This window comes from Erpetoichthys calabaricus, chromosome 1 (genome assembly GCF_900747795.2).
Source record: "Erpetoichthys calabaricus chromosome 1, fErpCal1.3, whole genome shotgun sequence".
Lineage (NCBI taxonomy): Eukaryota > Metazoa > Chordata > Cladistia > Polypteriformes > Polypteridae > Erpetoichthys > Erpetoichthys calabaricus.
In genome coordinates this window covers 192,222,803-192,243,926 of record NC_041394.2, presented here as the reverse complement: position 1 = coordinate 192,243,926, position 21,124 = coordinate 192,222,803, and the positions used below count along the sequence as shown (strand labels likewise).

At 37.9% G+C, this 21,124-nt stretch overlaps 1 protein-coding gene across 1 annotated transcript in view; it reads left to right on the top strand.

Moving 5' to 3' along the window:
• Nucleotides 1-21,124, top strand: part of LOC114658458 (ubiquitin carboxyl-terminal hydrolase 15-like) — a 190,725-nt gene that overhangs the window by 110,184 nt on the left and 59,417 nt on the right. The window contains 2 exon segments of the mRNA XM_028810532.2: nt 6,015-6,203; nt 13,181-13,293. Of these exon segments, the coding sequence (XP_028666365.1) occupies nt 6,015-6,203; nt 13,181-13,293 (302 nt within the window).

Here is a 21,124-nt window from a genome sequence, read left to right as displayed (position 1 = left end):
GTTTTTATTCATGTTTGCAGTGGTTTTCACACTAGCCAGCTATACCATGACGTAAGGGTGGGCGGTATGACCAAAATTCTATATCATGGGATTTTTCTAAATTATCCCGGTTTCACGGTATTCGACGGTATTTTTTTCCCCATGCATGAGTGGATGTTAACCACATTTTCCACTGCAATTACTAGCTAAGAATAACCTATTCCACTGTCAAGATTATTGTACATTGTACAAAAAAAACATTTTAATGTGCACACAAGTATTAATACAGGTTTGCATTGCCCCATAAAGTGATAGTTTTCATGGGGGTGGCACTAATGGAGAAGGTATCACATTGCATGACAGATGCAGTCAAAATATAGAACCTTTTTATTGAACAAGTTTTGCAAAAACTTAAAACTATAATTTTGACAACATATTTTCAACCATACAAAGAGGCATTTAGACTTAGTAAAATATCCAGAAGTGCTTGTCAAAAGTTGTATTGCATTGAATATGTCTTAGAAAAGGAATAAATAGTAAATATTTTTTGTAAACCAATTACACTTTCTGTTAATGTTAACAATCTCTGTCCACTGACACGTTAAAGTGACTTTTTAAACAACTTTATCATCATTAAACTGCATAATATTTAAACTAATAAATAATAAAAATAAAATAAATAATAGTATTATTACTGATAGTTGCACTATTACTTCAAGACTTCAAGCCCAGGTGCATTACACAGTATTCACCAAAATTCACCAAAATAAAATAAAACAAGTGCAACTTGGTAATGACATCTTTACCAACTGAACCATCATTTAGGCAAACTGAATTAATATGGACCTTGCTTCAAGCTAAGCTATATGCATAAATAATAAACCTGCAATTTGCATTTATAATGCTATTTGTGGTATAGCCCTGCGGAATCGTATTAGGGCCACGGTGAAGAAAAAAAAAAACGGACACAGGGAAGAAAAAAACAAACTATATGTCAAGAATAAAGTCAACATTTCCACTTTATTCTCATAGTTTACTTCATAATTAAAGTAGAATGTCGTAAACTAAACTTCTTCCTAAAATCAATGTTTAATTTATTAGATTTTGTCAAACCCCGTCATAAGCTAATGCAGCACATTAAATGCTTTGTGTTAAGTGTTCCCCGACCCAGTTGCTAATCACTACGCTTCTTAAACTGACTTCCTCCGCACTAAGAGGAGACAGCAATCACCGCACAGAATCCATTCACTTCATGATATTCCTGCTTTCTGAAAATTTAGAATGCTAAGATAAATACTTGATATCATTTTCATGATGAAATGCATTAAAGCAGGTATTACACATGCACGGTAGTGAGGCGGTAGTGCTGCTTCCTCACAGTAAGGGGTCCCCAGGTGTATGTTCAGTGTAGAGAACTTTATGGCAGGTGTGACGAGGCTCCAAAAAAACTGGATGTATGAATGGCTATCGCACAGGTTTAACTTAAATATTGTGTAAATGTTGGGTTTGTGATCTGGTGGTCAGAGACACGAACACAGAATTCAATGCATGTTCTTCTGAGCGGGCTTTCTTTATTGCACGCGTGCTGTCTCTATCTGATGTACCAAAACCCCAGTTCCTGTCCTTCCTTTTTCTTTCACCACTTAACCAATCACCACACGATAAACGTCTTGGTGAAATTAAAACTAGTTATAAACTTAGCCCACGGAGTGTTCAGAACTTTAAAAATATCTTCGTTATACATGTTTAATTATGCCATCCATTCAGAGTTGCACCCATCTCTGAACGAGTCGCCAGCACATCGCAGGATGAATACAAGCAAAACATAGACTAGCAGGGTCAATATAGCATAACAAAACCCCACATCCTACATGACTTTGAAAGGAAACTGAAGCACGCTGAGTAAACCCACCAGAAAAACATGCAAATGCAAGGCAGGGTACACCCAAGACACCTTTGCTGCAAGGCAGCAGTGCAACCTCCACGCCGCGGTGCCCCCATATGATTAATGCATGCTTTATTGCATTTCACCATGAAAATTATATTAAGTATTTATCTTAGCATTCTAAATGTTCAGAGAGCAGGAAGATCATGAAGTGAATGTATTCTGTGCGGCGATCGCTGCCGGCGCCTCCTCTTAGTGCAAGAAGAAGTCAGTTTAAGAATCTCGGAGAACACTTAACACAAAGCATTTAATGTACTATATAACTTATGACGGGGTTTGAGAAAATCTAGTAAATTAAATATTCATTTTTCAATGAAGTTTAGTTTACGATGTTCTACTTTAATGACAAATTACGAGAATAAAGTCAACATGTCAACTTTAATCTTGACATAAATGGCGAGAATAAAGTAGAAATGTCGAGAATAAAGTCAACATGTCAACTTTATTCTCGTCATAAGCGTCAAGATTAAAGTGGAAATGTCGAGAATAAAGTCAACATGCCGTCACACTATTACACAGTACCCAGGTACATTACACTGTATTGAAAACAAATAAAACAAGTACAACTTGGCTTGCAGTATTATCCAGTTGTATAGAAGCAGTATTTACACATCTGACCTTTTAAAACTAAAGTATCTCAAGGCAACGGACGCGACTCCTTTTTCTCTGCAAAAGTTCTTCTGTGTCATCATGTTCAACTTTATCGCCGGCTTCAGTTTCGGAATGTTCCCGGTCCATTTTCACCGCGCAATACCTACACCACCATACCTATTTAGTGGTGTAGCAGTGAAAAAGAGCCCACGTGCAACAAATCTGTGTTTAGCGGTGTAGCAGTGAAAAAGGTCCGCACTTGAACAGTTTCCCGCTGCGCCACGTTCCGAACGTCGTTTAGGCAATTTAAACCGGTGTTGCGGTATAAGAAAAATCCATATCATAAAAAAAATAAACAACGGTTTTTGGTATGAACCGGTATACCGCCAAGCACTACCATGAAGTGTTCAATTTTACAAACAATGGCATTGCCAAGGTAAGTAAAGAAGAAATGTTTTTTTAAAAAAAAAAACAAAAAAAAAAACATACTTTTAAATGGAATCATACGTATATCTCTCCCTGTTCTTCCTTTCTCGGCCTTTTAACTAAAGTCAGGATTGAATGTTGGTCCCATTATTTTGGTGCAGGTTCAAAAAGCCTCTTTGTTCTTGTCCAGCTTGTCTCTAAAACTGATATTTCAGCATTTTGGCATATTGGTAATGACCTCTTTCCCATCTGGGGTGTCTTGAACTTTCTAACTTTCAGGGATGTTTATGATATTTCTGAGCTCCAGTCTTTCCACTCATTGAAGTCTAATTACAATGTCCCCTCTTTCTCTCTTTTTTATATTTTTATTTCTTCTTTTTTCTGCTTCAGACTGTTCATCTTTTGTGTCTTTTCCCCTACTTTGTAGCAATTGGTAGCACTCTTTGTGTGGCATCCTATAGGCCACAGTGTTCTTCCCAGAAATCTGGGTGTCTCATTTTGCTTCTGGTTATTGAATACCTGGCAAGCACAGGATTCTTGTGTTTCTACAGTCTCCGTCCCCTCCTGATTGCCTCTCAGCTAATGTTTATCTCTTCACAAAAATTAAACTATGTTAAAATGTAGAATCATAAAAGATGGAAATGGGGAGTACACATAAAAAGATGAAAAACTGACCGCAAACTTGTTTTAGAGAATAGTATAATATTGGAATAATAAGAAGGTAACTTGTGTTTTGCCAGATGTAGATATACCTGAACAGCTGATGTATTAGAGCATTATTGTTCATGATGATTTTTACCAGGTAACATTGTAACAATTGTGAAAGGGTACAGCCCGGACACAGACAGGAGGACACGTTCTTAGGCATCACCACACGTTTATTCCTACAACTATTATATACAATGTCTTATGTGCACCGCCACCAAACACCCCCCACAGTCTCTCAACAGTCCCGGCTTCACCAAGAGCCGTCTCTCTTTCTCTTTCCCTCTTCAGGCCTCTCTTCGCCCACCTCCTTCTCCGACCTCGTCCACCTCCTCACCCGACTCCAGCCTTGATTGTCGGGAGGCGGACCCTTTTATAGGCAGCCGAATGCCGACCACACCCAGCCACCTGTGACAGTACTCCCCCGCTAGCTGAGACCTCCAAGGGCCAGCGGACCGATCCGCGAGGACTGGCCTTTCTCGGCGGCAAGCTGACACTCCGTAGCCTAGGGCCCAATCCTATAATCAAAAAAGAAAAACAAAGGCGGAGGCGTTGCCCTGACGCAGCCCCTTGGCTCGTCCTCTGATGGGCCAATGCTCTCGGCCCCGATCAGCACCCCGATGCTCCCTTTTTCGGCTTCCCAGCTCGACAAGTCCGCAGTCCTCGCCACGGGACCACCAGCGGGAGCACACGTGCTCGTCTCCTCCCAGCCAACGGGTAATTCCTCTGCCTCCGCAGAGGACGGCCCTTCGAGGGACGCGCGCACCCAGCTGCACGTCCTCCCGTGTCGGAGGAACAGGCTTTCTCAAGCCGCTTCCTCCTTTCATTTTGGGACACCATGACGGTTTGAATCTGCCCATTGCAAGAGAGCAGACCCAGCCCCGCTGGTGTCTGGAGCTTCACGGGGTCGGTCTCTCTTACCTTCCCCGCTGTGCCTCTCCGGTCAGAATCTCCTGCAGCGCGCCGATCCTCCTTCGCCTGCGGCTCCTGATCGCACGCCACTGCCATCCCTCCTAACTCCTGCGTCTCCGCCTGGAGGGCACTTCGCTCGGCCGGCAGCGATAAGAGAGAAACAGCCGGCGGTGAGCTTACCTTTTGAGCAGCGCCACTTGCCGACTGCTCTCCATGGGCCCTTCCTTGCGGCCCACTCGGGTTTCTTCGAGGCACAAGACGGACATTCCCTGCTCCCGCCTCCGACCAATCATTAGCGAGAAAACAGGACACGCTGTCCAATCCTGTGCCTGTCACGAGGAGGGACTTCTGGTTGGTGGCCATCTTGTCCTCTTCTCTCACAGGGAGACAAGACAAGCTCCGCGGCTGCTGCGGCTGTCGAAACTGCAGCCCTTCCTTCTCGGCAGCTCCTCCTGCTGCCGCTGCGTCTTTGAGCCGCCCCGTAACATAAAGTCCACCGGCGGACCGCTAATGGTCCGTGACTCTACATTTCCCTGTGGGGTTGGGTGCACGCCGCCCCTGCGGCACGTGGGTGAGCTTCCCTGCTGTGCCGGGCCTTCCACAGACTTTTTCCACAATACAGGTCCGCACCTTGAGCCAGGTGCAGCATCCTGCCGACTGCACCACTGTGAAAGTGTACAGCCCGGACACAGACAGGAGGACATGTTCTTAGGCATCACCACACGTTTATTCCTACAACTATTATATACAATGTCCTATGTGTACCGCCACCGAACATCCCCCACAGTCTCTCAACAGTGCCGGCTTCACCAACAGCTGTCTCTCTTTCTCTTTCACTCTTCAGGCCACCTCCTTCTCCGACCTCGTCCACCTCCTCACCTGACTCCAGCCTTGATTGTCGGGAGGCGGACCCTTTTATAGGCAGCCGAATGCCGACCACACCCAGCCACCTGTGACACAATGTATTATTTCCAAAGTCCAAATACGCAAAATTATAGCATTTTTGTAAATGGAGATGACCCTGTAATCAGTGACATATACACTAACTACCATATGATATATATGTTTCCACAGTTCTAGAATATCCTATTATTATTCACAGCTTATTTTTTAATTTATGATTATGTGTAGTGGTTAACAAGTCATTGTTATCATAAGACTGAGTAAGTGCAGTATTCTAACAGTGTGTGAAACTTGACTTGGTGTAAACTTTTGAGCATTGTGTTTTTGACATGCAGCTTGGGGATCTTGATTATGACAAACTATGGATAGAAGTTCCAACCACTAAGTGAAGAAAGAAATAAGGGAAAATATACTTTATTTCTTGTAAAATCCTAATTGTATTCTTACCTGCTAGTGATTAGCATTAATAATACTAGTATGTAGAGTTTAAATGTGTGTTGTGTCTATTTTGTCTTTTTAAAACATAGCATTTTTAACCTTTTTTTAATTTCAGGTTTGAACTAGCTATCAATAGAAAAGAAGACATTGATCACGTAGTTATTCCTGTATATTTACGTGAAAAATACAGACAATCTGGGTATAGTCATGGTGGCTCTCCTCTGTTTGGCTTACCCTTTTTGATCACTGTGCCTAGAAGTATTAATGAGGAAAAGCTCTACCAAATGTTGCTAACCAGAATACGGTAAGCTTTCTTGCAAAATTAGAAGTTCTTAATGACAAATAGTTCAGCCAAAGTTAAACATTTAAAGTTTTTTGCTCTAATTGAGTAAGTTTTCTTACAATTCGTCATTGGGAGTAAAGATCTCGCTCTTTATGTGATTTTTTTTTTGTATGACTTTTTTGTTTCCTGAAATGGTACATGGCCATGCTTGAAGAATTGCTGACAATGAGGAACTGAATCAAGTTGTTTTAAACACGTCTATATTTTTTATTAACTAAAAAGTGAATAGTAAGTCAAATCGGTTCACTTGAACCTTTTTTTTTGATTACAAATGCAAACTATTTTTGAAGACTGCTTACTTGACTGTCATTGACTAAAATAGTAAGGTGTACCTAAAAACAATTATTCAAGTGACCTGGGTTGTATTTTTGTATCAACTGTAAAGGGAAAAGGAAAAAAAATGACACGCAGAGTTTAGTTCCATATATTCATTCTTCAACACCCTGCTCTTCTCTGCTGTACTCAGTTATTGTTTGGAAGACCATTTTTACTGTTTTCACTTAATCATAGCAATAACATTTGTCTGTACTTTTTTTGCTTTAGAATAATTTGTACATTTTCTATATACTGTTTTTGATTAAAGGCACTTACTAAATAAATAATGAGAAGGAAATGCTCACTGGTTATTACAGTGCCAATTTTAACATTCAGTTGTTCCCAGATTGCAGTACTGTACTGTAGTTGCAAGACAGGAAACATGCCTGAACAGGGCATCGGTCCATCACACGGCCTATTCACACATCTTCCATACTACACACACTCTTGGGCAAATGGAACTTCCATTTCACTTAACACTAGAATTACCAGAGCCTACGAAAAAACTCGTAGATCCGGCCCACCTTAAATCGCTTCTTAAAACCGTTCTCACCTCTCTGCCAGCGTCTTTTGTCATCTAAATGTACTGATAAAGACATGCTGCCAGCAGCCGGCTATTCCATCCCCCCACCGACTTAGAACATAAACGAACTTTTCCCAGCTCATGCCTTGATTGATTATCTGGGAGTGAGTGATTTTTAGAATGGAAATAATAAATCGCTATTTGGAACACACGCATTTCATGTGTGTTGCGTTTCTGCAGTAATCTGTGTAAACACATTTTTAAAACAGAAACGTTTTTTATATTCTAGTAACAAATGACAAAATGTAGGCATAAACTATATAATGTATGAAGCCTGAAGTCCAAATATCAAAGAAACACTTTCACAAAAGGTACAAAAAAAAAAGCCGCCGCCCAAAAAAGCTGCCTTAGTGTGGGACATTGACACCTATTTACTATGATTGCCGCCGTGGCGCAACAGTATCAGTTGCTGACTGGCAATCAGAAGGTCATGAGTTCAATCCTATATGACTCCCTTATGAGAAGTGAAGTGTTCTTATTTTTACTATTTTAGAATAAAAAGATACATTTGATTTCAGTCTGTAACAGCCGGTGTAATTTATGATATTTGCAAAGGTTAGCTTTGTTTTGTTTTTTTTTTAAATTCACTTTTCATTGTCTCAGTCATGTTCAGGATCCTTCACTACCCCATTTAAAAGTATAATAAAACAAGTGCACTTTTATTCAAGAATATAACCGAAGAAAAAAGAAAGCAAGTTACAGTAGGCGGTTGATATGACGGCTTGCGTGGTGCAATGCTAAGAACTGCTGATTTCCATTCTGTGCTATATAACTGTTAACTGTTAACATTTGAATCTGATGATTGCATATAGCACTGTCTTATTCAGTGTGCGCAAGAACATGCAGGTGGCCTGCTACAACGCACATTTTAAAAATGAAAGAGACAAATATATGTGAAGAAATCATTTTATGACGCGAATAGTACCAATCAGAAAACATCGTCGAAGTAATGCAATATTATTTGAAAACGAACAGCGTCAGGTTGGGTGTGAAGTTATACTGGCGCTGTTTGAGTCAGATCAGAAGCTGAATAAGCTGAACAAGCTCCTGTTCTGACTCTAAGTAAAAAGCATGAATTAATTAACAGAAATAACCGCGATCGACATTTTAAAGTTAACGATTTACAGTGCATACCAATTTATACATTTTATGTCCGTTTTCAGTAGTAAGCTGCTCTTTTGGGGGTTTGGGGGTGTTAGAGTGTGTGAGCTTATTCAGTGCTGAAAACGGCAAATATAGGAGTGAGTGAGATCAAACCGGGAAATCTTGATCACACTTGGTTTGCGTCTGTACTTGCGCTGTTTCTTAGAGTCAGATCAGGGGTGGGGATGCTAGAGTGCGTGAGCTTATTCAGTTCTGCTGGATCAATGCATATGTTGATCTTTTTTTCTTTCAGTAATAGCGCCAACATAAATCCACACCCGATCTGACGCTGTTCGTTTTCAAATAATATTGCATTAGTGCGATGATGTTTTCACATATATTGTCTCTTTCTTTCAGGTGTGTAATAGGAATCACAGCATAGAGAGAAGCGTGTACATTGTAACAGGTACACACGTTGTAAATGTAGGAAAGACTATCCTTGCGTGTGTGTGAACAGTTAACATTTGAATCTGATTATTGCACATAACGCTGAATTTACTGCTCTGTACTATTCTATCCTCTGCATGTCCTGGGGTACAAAAGAAAACAGCATACAGCAACATGTGGGGACTAGCAAGATCGGGAAAAAAAATACGCATTCACTGATTACAAAACGCAAGATGTTATGCGAATGAATATGAATAATATGAATAATGTTGCATCCGTGCCACAAAGTTTTCCGAAATGTACTATACAGGTCATAAAACGAATAATTCCAAATATCATATATACCTACGTCTGTGTTTTTTTTGTTGTTTTGACATCATTCACCATAAGGTGCACTCTAATTCAGCATGAGCAGGAACACTCAATAAACCGAATAAAAAAATCAAGTGACGGTGAGATACGAAGAAGGCAGATTCGCCAGTGTTTGTGTGTCAGCTTTTATCCCTCCAGATGAGAGAATGTCCAGTTCCATTGTCTCAAAACACCACTCACATCTCCAGTTATTCCGTTTTAAATAAAAAATAACAGCATCAGATCCCTGGTGTCGGGGGGGGGGGGGGGGGGGGGGGGGGATGATGGGGGTAGTATGTATCGTGATCGTGATTTAGAGAGAATAAAAGTAAAAAAAATGGTAACATTTACAAGTCCTATAAATGCACACCGTGTGTTACAGACGCAAACCAAATGTATGTGTGCACTGTATAATATTAACAAAAGAGGAGCTCACTACTGAAAACGGCAACAAATATAGGAGTGAGTGGGGGATCGAACCGGGGACTCCCAATTACAAGTCAGCAAATCTTACCGCTACGCCACGGAAGCTATTGTATCAGTCTTGAACCTTTTGTGGAAGTGTTTTTACTTGATCTTTGGACTTCAGGCTTCATACATTATATAGTTTATGCCTACATTTTGTCATTTACTACTAAAATATGAAAAACGTTTCTGTTTTAAAAATGTGTTTACACAGATTGCTGTAGAAATGGAACACACATGAACTGTGTGTGTTCCAAATAGCGATCTCTTATTTCCACACTAAAACTCTAGCAGTTCAGTCACTCCCAGATAATCAAACAAGGCATGAGCTGGGAAAACTTAGTGAACGCTCTGCGACGGTGGGGGATGGAATAGCCGGCTGCTTGCTGGCTCGTCTTAATCGGTACATTTAGAAGACAAAAGAGAGCTGCGAATGGTTTTAAGGTGGGCCGGATCTACGAGTTTTTTCGTAGACTCTGGTAATTCTAATGTTAATCTGCATGTATTTGGTAATGTGAGGGGAAAAAAAACCAGAGTACCTGGACGAAAATCTAAACAGGCACGTGGCAAATATTCAGACTTCATACGTGCAGTGTCCAGGCATGGAATTTGAACCCAGGATACTGAATGTATAAACTGGCCATGCAAACTGCTGCTTCATTATGCAGCCTAGCTTCCTTTTAACAGGGTAATTATATGTACAGTATGTCAGTGCTTATTACAAATCAATCTTTGTGCCTTTTGAATCCTGACAATAGCATTAGAAAACTTCAGAGGGTTGTCTAGATGTTGCTGCAGATGTTTCCATATTGTTAAATACCAAAAAAATAAAATTGCAATCAGATGATAAAACATTCCTATATATGGTTTGCACACATCTTTACCACGACTATTGAATGTCTCCCACAGCCTGTTCCTTGACTGTTCTGATTTCTGTAACATTAAAATTATGTCTTGTACTATTCATCTATTTCTACTACAGGCTTAGAGTTACAATGTAAATGTGAACTTCAAGTCTGTAATTATTGTGTTTAAATATCTCTGCAATTTTCCCTTTATAATCCTTATTTTTAATCATTTATGGTGTTACAGTATATAATTAGAAAATGTTTAGTTATATGACATATTTTCATGAGAAACATGTTGATTTTTAATATGAAAGACAAGACGTAATCAGTTTCTTATGAAGAATAACATTCAAGTTCATCTAAGTTTTTGAAAGAAGGTACATTTAGTCTGTCAATATAATGTGGGGAAAATTGTTTCAGAGACTAATGGTGCCATTTTAGAACTTTTACCTTAATTTCAAAAGGTAAAACAAAGATACAAATCAAAATAGCTCTTCACAAAAAAAACTGCCACAATAGAACAAACAGTATACCAGAACTATGTGTTACTATCCTTTGGGCTTATCCAAGCATCATCCCCATAAGTCTTCTGGAATTCTTAAAGTGAGATACAGATACAAACTCTTTGTTTATTTTCACTTTTACATGTAGCATCTGTGCATAATATAACAATAAGAGTAGTAGCTAGCATTACATATTTTACAGATACCAGAAAATGTAAGATGATGTGGTGGAACACTATCCTCTTTAATAAAACCTGTGTGTGTGTGTCTTCTGGTGAAGTGCGCATGTGCAGGGCACGGTGCAATGCTTCAAAGCAGATGCTTCAAAGGCCGCCTGATGCGTCACACAAGACAGAGAGGGCGGGACCTATAAAATATTGTGCGGCCGATCCAATCGGATTTCTGGAAATGAGGTAAGACTTTAAACAAAAGGCACGAAAAATCCAATCGGGTACTGTGACGCGGAGACCAGCTTCCCCAAAGAGGTGGGATTAGTGTTTGTGGTTGTGCAAGTGTTCACTCTGAGGATGTCAGATTTGCGATTAAGAAGCCTGGCCCAGTAAAGTGTAAAGTGTCAGTAGTTGAAGGGGTTTTCCTAAATATACGAATTTTCGTGATATTACAATAGGATGACTTTTAAAATAGATTTATTTTTCGCGCACATAAAATCCATTGCTGGGGAGACGCCACACATACAATAATCAGCTGCACGCCAGCACAGATTAAAATACTTGCTGGGGAACTACACAGTACTTGCTGGAGAGACGCCACAAGCACGATTATCAACTACATGCCACACATTACATCAGTTGCTGGGGAGAATCTGCTGATTGCCCACTGTTGTGACAGAAAATGAAACGCATATTACGGACATCAAAGCCAGTATTACTGTCAGAGAAAATTACAGACATTTTACGGAAATACAAACCAGTATTCCTGCGAGAGAAAATTAAAGGCACACAATACAGTGACACATATTACAGCCACATACAAGCCAGTATTACTGTAACAGAAAATATTATGGACGTACAAGCCTATATTACTGTGTCTATCTACTAACAAGATGCCACCCAAAAAAGAAGAAAAAGATAATGAGCGTCAGAAAAATGCTAAAAGAGAAAGACTCAGAAGAGCAAATAGATCTATAGAGAAATAGGAAAATGAGCGTAAAAAAAATTCTCAAAGAGAATGCACTAGTGTTCTAGCGCCCATTATTGTAACGGGCTTAATGTCTAGTAACCATATAAAGGAGAATCTATGTTTGAAAAAAGGATGGATGAATGTTTAAGATTGCAATTTAAATAAATGAAACCCAGCAGTACCCATCTTTTTGCATCTATCTCTGTCCATTGGTTATATGTGCAAGCTCAATTAGCACCTAGTTTATAGTATGCCACATGAATGTTGCAAGCAACTCATTAGTACCAGCAAATTATAAAAATGTTGAGGTGGTGGTGATTGCAGCATGCACCCCATCACCATCAGCAGTTTAAAATAACAGCCTAAACTATAGCAATATTAGTAGTTAATAGCTAGTGTCACTTAATAGTGACAGTACTAGATGAAAGGAGAAATGAGTGAAGAAAGTTGTTTGGTGAAAAGGGTGGGGTCATGGTTTACAGAATTTCATTTTTTTAAGTAGCTGGAAAAAAAAATCTTGCTTGTATGAAATAGTAGCAGAGGAAGAGCCCGTAAACAACCTGGGCATTCACAACTTAACATGAGTTCAGAGCTAGTATATGTAAAATAAAGAATTATGTTGAAATATCTGTATTTAATTAAATGTTGGTTACAGAGTGTTTGGCTGTGTTTTGTAATATTTTTATTTTTCATTTCAAGCTTGTAATATGTTTTGTTGTGGTTATTACATTAAATGATCTGCTTTGGACTTCCTACTACTTTTTCCCACCATTTCTGCCTTTTATTTTCCTGTTCTTTTGGTTATAGGTTTTCTCATGTATCCCTTTTGCAAACTACATAACTAAACTTTTTATATTCTGTCATAGATTTTCTATCTGGCAAATTTTCTCTGTCTTGCGACAGTCTCAGATATATTTTATAATGTATCCAAATCTTGGGTAGAGACCACTTCTAAATAACAAAAAAAACACCTTTTTAGGCATTTCTCATGATTTCATTTAATTTGTGTTTTTTAAACTAAGCAAAGTATTTTTAGGAGGGTTTTTATACATGTATTTTTGGAATGATTGTTCAAAAATTACTTCACAGGCCATAAGTACTTTAATGGCATTAGCAATATTAAAAGCACTTTTTTGCTACACTTCTTTGTATACTTTATTGTATTTATTGAAATGATCATCTTTATTGTGTATCTTTTTATAGCAGGTGCATAACAACGTATGAAACTAATGGAACAGAAGATGCACTACATTCTTCCAAAGAACAGGGTTTAAATGGAAATGGATCTAATGGAATATTTGATGAAGGATCTCCAAGTAAGTTCATGGCATTTTAATTTTATATTTTCAAACTTCATATGGTGCATTAGAAAATCGTGATATATATGCTCTGATTAATGTTATATTCTTGATTACTTTTCCATCTTACTAGTTAATTATTTTAGTTTCAGATTTTTGTTATTAAGATGAGGTTAAATGTAATTGAACATTACTCTGAAACCAGGTTCAGGATTGAGAAGCACTGATCAATATAAACAGCTGTCTTAAGATACTTTATTTAGGTTTACAAAATATATCCAATGGCACTATCATCCAGATCCCTTACATTATATTCCATTTTTGAGGGCCTTTGTTGACACTCATTCTTTTCTTGTTCATTTTACTTTTGCTGCCACCATCATGCCTACATTAGCATTCATCAGTTCAACTAAATTGCATTTCTCTGCTTTCAGGTAAGCCCAGTCTTCATCTCAGAACTTTCACCGTCTCTGTCTGCATTCCACTTCTCCGTAGATTCATTATTGTACATTGGCATCACTTCACTTCACATATGGCAAACCATATATTCACATATAAAATTTTTTGATGCTCACCTGTTCTTTTGGAGAGCTTTGTCAGATGCCTTTTATATACCTTCATACATGTAATGTGGTGTATTCTCTCTTGCACAAAGCTTTTATTTATTTGCTTCAAAACAAAGACCAGATCAGTTATTTCTTTCCCACGCATTAAATCAAGCAGCATTTCATTCAGTTTTTCCCAGTGTTCAGTTCTTTTCTATAGTACACTCAACCACCATTATCGCAAGTTTCTGAAGATTGATAACACATTCCAGCAGAATTGCCCTTTCCTTTCTACAGTAGAATAAGCACATTTGTTTCCTCTCAGTGAAATTGTGCAGATCATTCAACTTTCCTTTTCAATTTCCAACCTCTTCAATGATTCTACACCATTGCATCCTGTCTTTCTTAAGGTATTTTCTATTTTAATTCTAAACATGTTACTCTTTCCTTCTTCATTTGCAGATTTTCTCCTTTCTCTTTGTTTTAGGCAGGTGAGGACACCTACAGGATAATTATTGCTTTATTTTGACCATTATTGTTTCCGGTCATTTTGAGGGTACTGGGGCTTAGTTTAAAGCTTTTTGTTCCATATTTTGGGATTCTGGAAAACAGCAACTCTATTGTAAATATAAAGCACTTTCAAGATTAGTGTAGGATATAGGTTAGGAAAGAAAATATGAATTTTGTGTACAGCATTTTGCCACAGTGACAGAAGTGCACACAGTGAAATGAGTTTGGAAAAAAAAAAACATAGCAAGAGAGTATGATGGTTATGGAAATAACAGATAAAGTGTCACACAATTGTAAGTAGCCAGTTGTAAGAATGAAACTGGTTACCAGTGACTTATTACTTTTGTTTCACTATTCCACAATACCATGTTTGAATCTCTGCCTACATCTGTGTGAGATGTCTGTGTTTTTTTTTTCTTCTTTTTTAGACCACAATCCAAAAATTCTCTACTAAGTTAATAGGTGTTTCTAAATTGGTAAGGAAAAGTGAATGGGTGTGTGCACAACAGAGCTTTGCAATGTATTGATGCCTCATTTAGGATTGTTTTCTGGTTTTCATCCATTGCTTCCTGGAAGTCTCTTGGCCCTATGACCGCTTTAATTTCCAAATTAGGCTCTGCACACTCCAGTGAGCTTTTATTCAACAGGTGCTGTAGACTACAAAGTTAACCCGTCTTTAGTGTTGAAATATCACAGGTGACTCTGCCTCCTGTGCTCAAAATAAGGAAAAGAGAGCTACAGCAGAACCATCCATAGAACAGAAAAAATTAAGTGCCCCAGCTTACAAGTAAATCAGATATTATAATAGGCTGTAGTTTAGTTTTATTGGTGAAATGGGGGAAAAGGTCGTTTTCACTACAACCAGCAGACTAATAAATAAATAAATGAGAGTAGCAACAACAACAAACTTAAATGTCCTTCAGACATTTTTAATAAATTACTTCTGGCCTTCCTTACAATGCTAGAAGATGAAAAATTAGTAAAAAACTCTAAAATCTAGATTACAGGCTACACGACAAAACACCTAGACTGGGACCCAAGTGTAGCGGTTCACACCTCAGCACCACACTGGAGAACAGTGTGAGTTTTTTTTTTTATTGTGATAGGAGTGCCAATCCTGCCACCAACCCACAAGTTTTCCCTGTAAGTACTAGAATATTAAAAATAATAAAATTACTTAAGCTGTACTATCTTGTTGTTATTTAAGTAGTTTAGTTTGTTTTTCTAAGCAAAATTGTAGTTTTTAGGAATTCTCCCTAAGAATTGTCTTGAACCTAGGTTTTCAAATTACTGCACCAATACATCATAACCCTCTGTTGTAGAAAGCAGGTGTAGAAATGGGTTGATAAATTGCTTTTGAAAAAGTTTTTGAGTTCTTTACGACACTCTACTTTGTCATCGGGCGTGGTTAAATCTCTTGGCACAAAGTCTCATCTTGCGGGACGTGAAAGTGTCTCTCTGAGAAAGTCACGTCTCGTCTCCCAAGATTTTTTATTATAATAGACAGATAACAGTATATTCATATATATCTATATATATATATCTATATATATATATATATATATATATATATATATATACAGTACACAGTAAATATAAAATTAACACACTTGTGAGAAAGATTGTTACTTGTTTATTGTATCTTTATCATGTATGTTCATCTAGGTGTTTTTGAAATTTAGATTTTCATTATTAATTGAAAATGAATTCCCGCTGGCACAAAAGGATGTTCTTTTTAATATTAGAGTTTAGTCTTTAAGAGAATTTAATTCAGACAGTGGCATTATGATAATAAAATAAATCACTGCCATTTCACTTTCCTGTCATCCTACATTTACCCACATCGTTGTAGACACGAAACATGCATGAAATGCATGTTTTCCAAATAACAATGTATTATTTACCCTATGCAACTCCAGGCACCTCACACCCATATTAACAGACTTGGGCTGGGACAACTTCAGCTGTGTCTGTGGTGGTGGTTGTGGGGTTAGCAGGCTGCTTGTGGTGTTTGACACATTTGCAACACAAAGATGCTGATGAGGAGGTGTGAAGGAATTTAAGGTGGACAGGGATTACAACATTTTTTGTAGGCTTCAGGGATTCTAGTGTTGAGCATAACCTCCTTTGGCACATTGGGCTATATAACCTAGCATTCTGTTAGCCTTCTTAATGACTTCTGAACACATTCTGGAAGTTGATAGTGATGAGTCCACTATAACTGCTAAATTCTTTTCATAAGTAATACTTTGAATTTTTAGACTTCCCAATGTATTTAAATCCAAAATTTGTTACTTCCTATTTGTAATTCTTTTCATTGACTTACATTAAATTGCCAGAGTCCCTCTGAAATGATTCTAGCTTATCTGCCAATCTACCTAGCTTGGTATCATCTGCAAACTTAACCAGATTGTTGCTTATATTTCTACCCAGATCATTTAAATCTATATTAAAAATGCAGGTTTGGCATGCCTGATCTGAAATGTCAGAGACCACAAGTATTTTGGATTTTTAATATTTTTGGGTTTTGGAATATTTACATATACATAATGAGATGTCTTAGGGATACCATTGATTAGGTAGGGAAATGCAGTCAATCCAGTTAAATGACAACTCCTGCATATCTCTCTATTATAAAAGGAAGTCCTGCGACAAGACGTGATCTTGAAGAGAGACAGAGAAATACTTCAGAGATGCAGAGACACTTTCACGTCCCGCAACGCGGTCAAATCACATCATACTGACATCCATTGGAAGCATGTTCCCGTCAGATGGTGACCTAGGCAAGTCACGCCCTACTTACAAACATTGTCAAACAAGATCACGGTCATCTAACCTCTCAGTTGTTGACCCGCCCTACTTACAACCATTTTCAGACAAGATCATGGTCATCTAAAAAGTGAAGAAGAAAGAGCAGCTCTAAAGCAGTTGATAAGTTGAAGATGACACGACCACGACTAAGCGAAGAAGAAAGAGCAGCGCATCAAAAAAAGCACTGGAGAGAAAAGAATGCTCAACAAAATGCAAAAAAGAACAATAATAATCTGACTGAGCGAAGAAGAAAGAGAAGCTCAAACAAAATTAATATGTTAAACATCACACGTCCATGACTAAGCCATGGAGTCTTGAAAGCAATTGGGATACATATTATTTCAGATCGAATAGTCGGGTCGTGTTGGATAGGGTCTTGTCCCCTTGGTGGTTTTGTGTGACACAGATGTCAGATTGAAGAGTGGGTGGGGAGTTGGTTACAGGGGTTGCCTTCATTAAAAACATGACTGTTGATGTCATGTTGGAGAATGGTGGTTATGAAGCTCACCCAAAGACACATCCTAACAATATGTCTATTAAGAGTTAACTAAATGCTGCCCTCTGATGACTGAACATACTGAAAGAATCTCTTTGGGTCATCTTTTGCATTATTTTTTTTTTGCCTTTTAGCTACCATAATATAATACCTCAATGCTTTCAAATGTCCTATGGTTAGCATTAGAGGTATTTGACTTAACCACTTATACACCTGTTTTTTCCTTTACAACTGATTTTGTATCTCCTAATTACTCACCACAAAGTTATTTTTTAATTTCTTACTAATTCCATATTTTAGAATGAACCTGCCCTGCATCATATGCAAAACGTTTGTAAACCTGCTCCATTTCTCTTTGACTGTTTCTACACTTAAAAACTTATTCTAGTTTATCCATTTTAGACTTTATACAGCTGTTCAAAGTTTGCCCTACTAAAGTTAAACTTAGCAGTTTTAGTCTTTGCATTCACACTCTGAGAAAACACTGAGAATTACAGAATGTTATGGTCTTTTGACCCCAGTGGTTCAACCACCTCTATACTGTGAATTCTGCCCTGGTTATTACAAAATGCTAAATCTAGACAGGCTCTCCCCTCTGTATTTGTACTTTAAGCTACTGTGCTAAAGCGTCCCTGATTACATTTAAAAACTCCTAAAGTTGCACTCTACTGTTTGTAAAGATAGCCCAGTTAATATTTTGGCAATTAAAGTCCTGTCTGTCACAGACTTGCACTGCTTTGCTGAACTTTGCAAAACCTATCCTTTTGTATATTATTCCATTTTTAATTGCTCTATTTAGTTAAATAGAAAGAAAGTGCAAATGAGAAACACATCCTTAAAAGAAAAAGAAGAGGCCACAAGTAAGCATATTCACAGGAGATAAATAGATATGAGTAGGGAAGAGAGTGAGCAATAAAGACAGGGTGATTGTGGGTGAAAAAGAAATTAAGAAGCAAATCACAGATATACTGTGTATTGTGTGCAGTATGATAAGATGAATTTAAACAGAACACTGAATTTGTTTATTGTATAAGTGAAATAAATCTCTCCCTTTACTGATTTAATTGAATTTGAAACTTTAATATTGGGGGAAGCACTGATTCTAGACCTGTAGTTTTAGTAGTAGTTTGCATTTTACAAAGAAGGTCATATACATTTATTGGTACAGTAGTAATGAAACAACACAGTAGGGTGTATGCTGTCTGTTTCATTTTTAAGTAGTCACATATAAGTAGCTTGTTCTTTTTAACTGCCAAATTTAGAGTACAGATTATATTCGAAGCCAACTTAATCGTAAGTATCCGTGGTACTTTTCCATTTAATAGTAGGTCTTCAAATGTTATTGAAAATGCAGTACTCTATTTATTACTAGCTTGGACTGAACTTTGTATCAGTTACATTTCCTGACTGTAAAATAGCAGAAAGCAATCACATGTTCTTAATACTGTCTTGTTATATGGTCCTGTGTCCTTCTATAATCTAGTTCCGCAACTATCCTGATTTATCAATCTCGCAATTTCACCTGTTTTAACATTTCTTTTATATATATAAATATATATATATATATATATATATATATATATATATATATATATATATATATATATATATATATATATACATATTAATAAAAGGCAAAGCCCTCACTGACTGACTGAAGGCTGAAATTTGGCAGGCTCATTCCTTACAGCTTACTTACAAAAGTTAGGCAGGTTTCATTTCGAAATTCTACGCGTAATGGTCATAACTGGAACATGTTTTTTGTCCATATACTCTAATGGAGGAGGCGGAGTCACGTATCGCGTCATCACACCTCCTACGTAATCACGTGAACTAAAAACAAGGAAGAGATTTACAGCACGAGTCAAACGCGGGAACGAAGGTAAATGACGTTAATTTTTGAGTGTCTTTTAATACTGTGTAAGCATACATATTAACACATGTGCAATTAAACGTGTGCATTTACGGGGTGATTTCTCAGGCTTAAAAGCTCGCCTTTTATCAAACGCGGGAACAAAGGTAAATGACGTTGTTCACTGTCTTTTAATACTGTGTACGCATACATATTAACACATGTGCAATTAAACGTGTGCATTTATGGGGTGATTTCTCAGGCTTAAAAGCTCGCCTTTTACCAAAAAGGTAAATGCAAAACTATTTTCAATCATTCTATGATGTGCTTCTCACAACTGAAGGCACCGTGGCTGATGTTACGTCACTTGATGGCCAACCATAAGCGTTACCTGGTAGGTAAACCAGCCACTCACTTCACTCCCTTACGGGAATCGAACCTCTGAGGTTTTCTTTTGTTCTTAATTAAAATTTAAAAGCAATACTTCACCGCTGCTAAGCCCCTCTAGCGCTGACGCCCGCGGTTCGATTACCGTAAGCAAGTGCAGTGAGTGTGTACGCCTGATGAGCCAAGAATAAGGGAGAAAGACGTGTCGTGTACTCTTTGCATTATTTGACAGTAAACTATTTTCAACCATTCTATGATCTGCTTCTCACAACTGAAGGCACCGTGGCTGATGTTACCTGACTTGCTGGCCAACCATAAGCATTACCTGGTAGGTAACCAGCCACTCACTTCACTCCCTTACGGGAATCGAACCTCGGACGTCAGCGCTACAGGCAAAGCCCCTAAAATTGCGCCACGGCGTGTGGTTCGTTTATTTGACAACATGTAGATCGGGGTAATTACATTCACGGCATTCGTAGTCTGATTCACAATCTGATTGTATGGGTGGTTACCTACCAGGTAATGCTTATAGTTGGCCACCAAGTCAGGTCGAAGTGATCACTCGAGTGAAGGCAGCTTCACAAAAAAACAGATCCTTAACAAACTGTTATTAGTATATTTTCCCTCAATTTAAAAAGGCTTTCTTTTCTTCTTAATAAAAATTTAAAAGCGGTACTTCGCCGGTGCGAAGCGCGTGGATTTGACCGACTGACACATACAGACATATTCATGAGTGCAGGTACTTCGGAAAGAAAGCACCGTGTAAACCTAAAGTTTAAATTAAGTTCATAGAATTTCAAAAGGTTGCCATTCATTTGAGGCAAGATTGCTTTTCTTCTGTACAACTATACGTTGCATTCTCAAGAGTGTGCTTGCACGGCTTCGGATATAGATATATATATATATATATATATATATATATATATATATATATATATATATATATATATATATGTAAGCTTATAAGTACTGCCTTACTTCTCTTTAAGAAAGGAAGATGTAATGATACTTGATTTAAACGATTCCACGTCTTCCTGGGTTTGCTTAGCTTATTGTCAATATCTTTACACCTTTTTTTAAGACTTATTGACTGAAACGGGCTTTCACGAAAAAAGTTAGGGCTTTGCTACAGGATACACCCTCCACAAGTTAAGCAAGTAAAAATAAAATATATATTTCTGTTTTATTTAAACCTTTTAAGTTCGTATGCATAGCCCCATTTGGCTGTTTAATTTTTTTTTTTCTTTC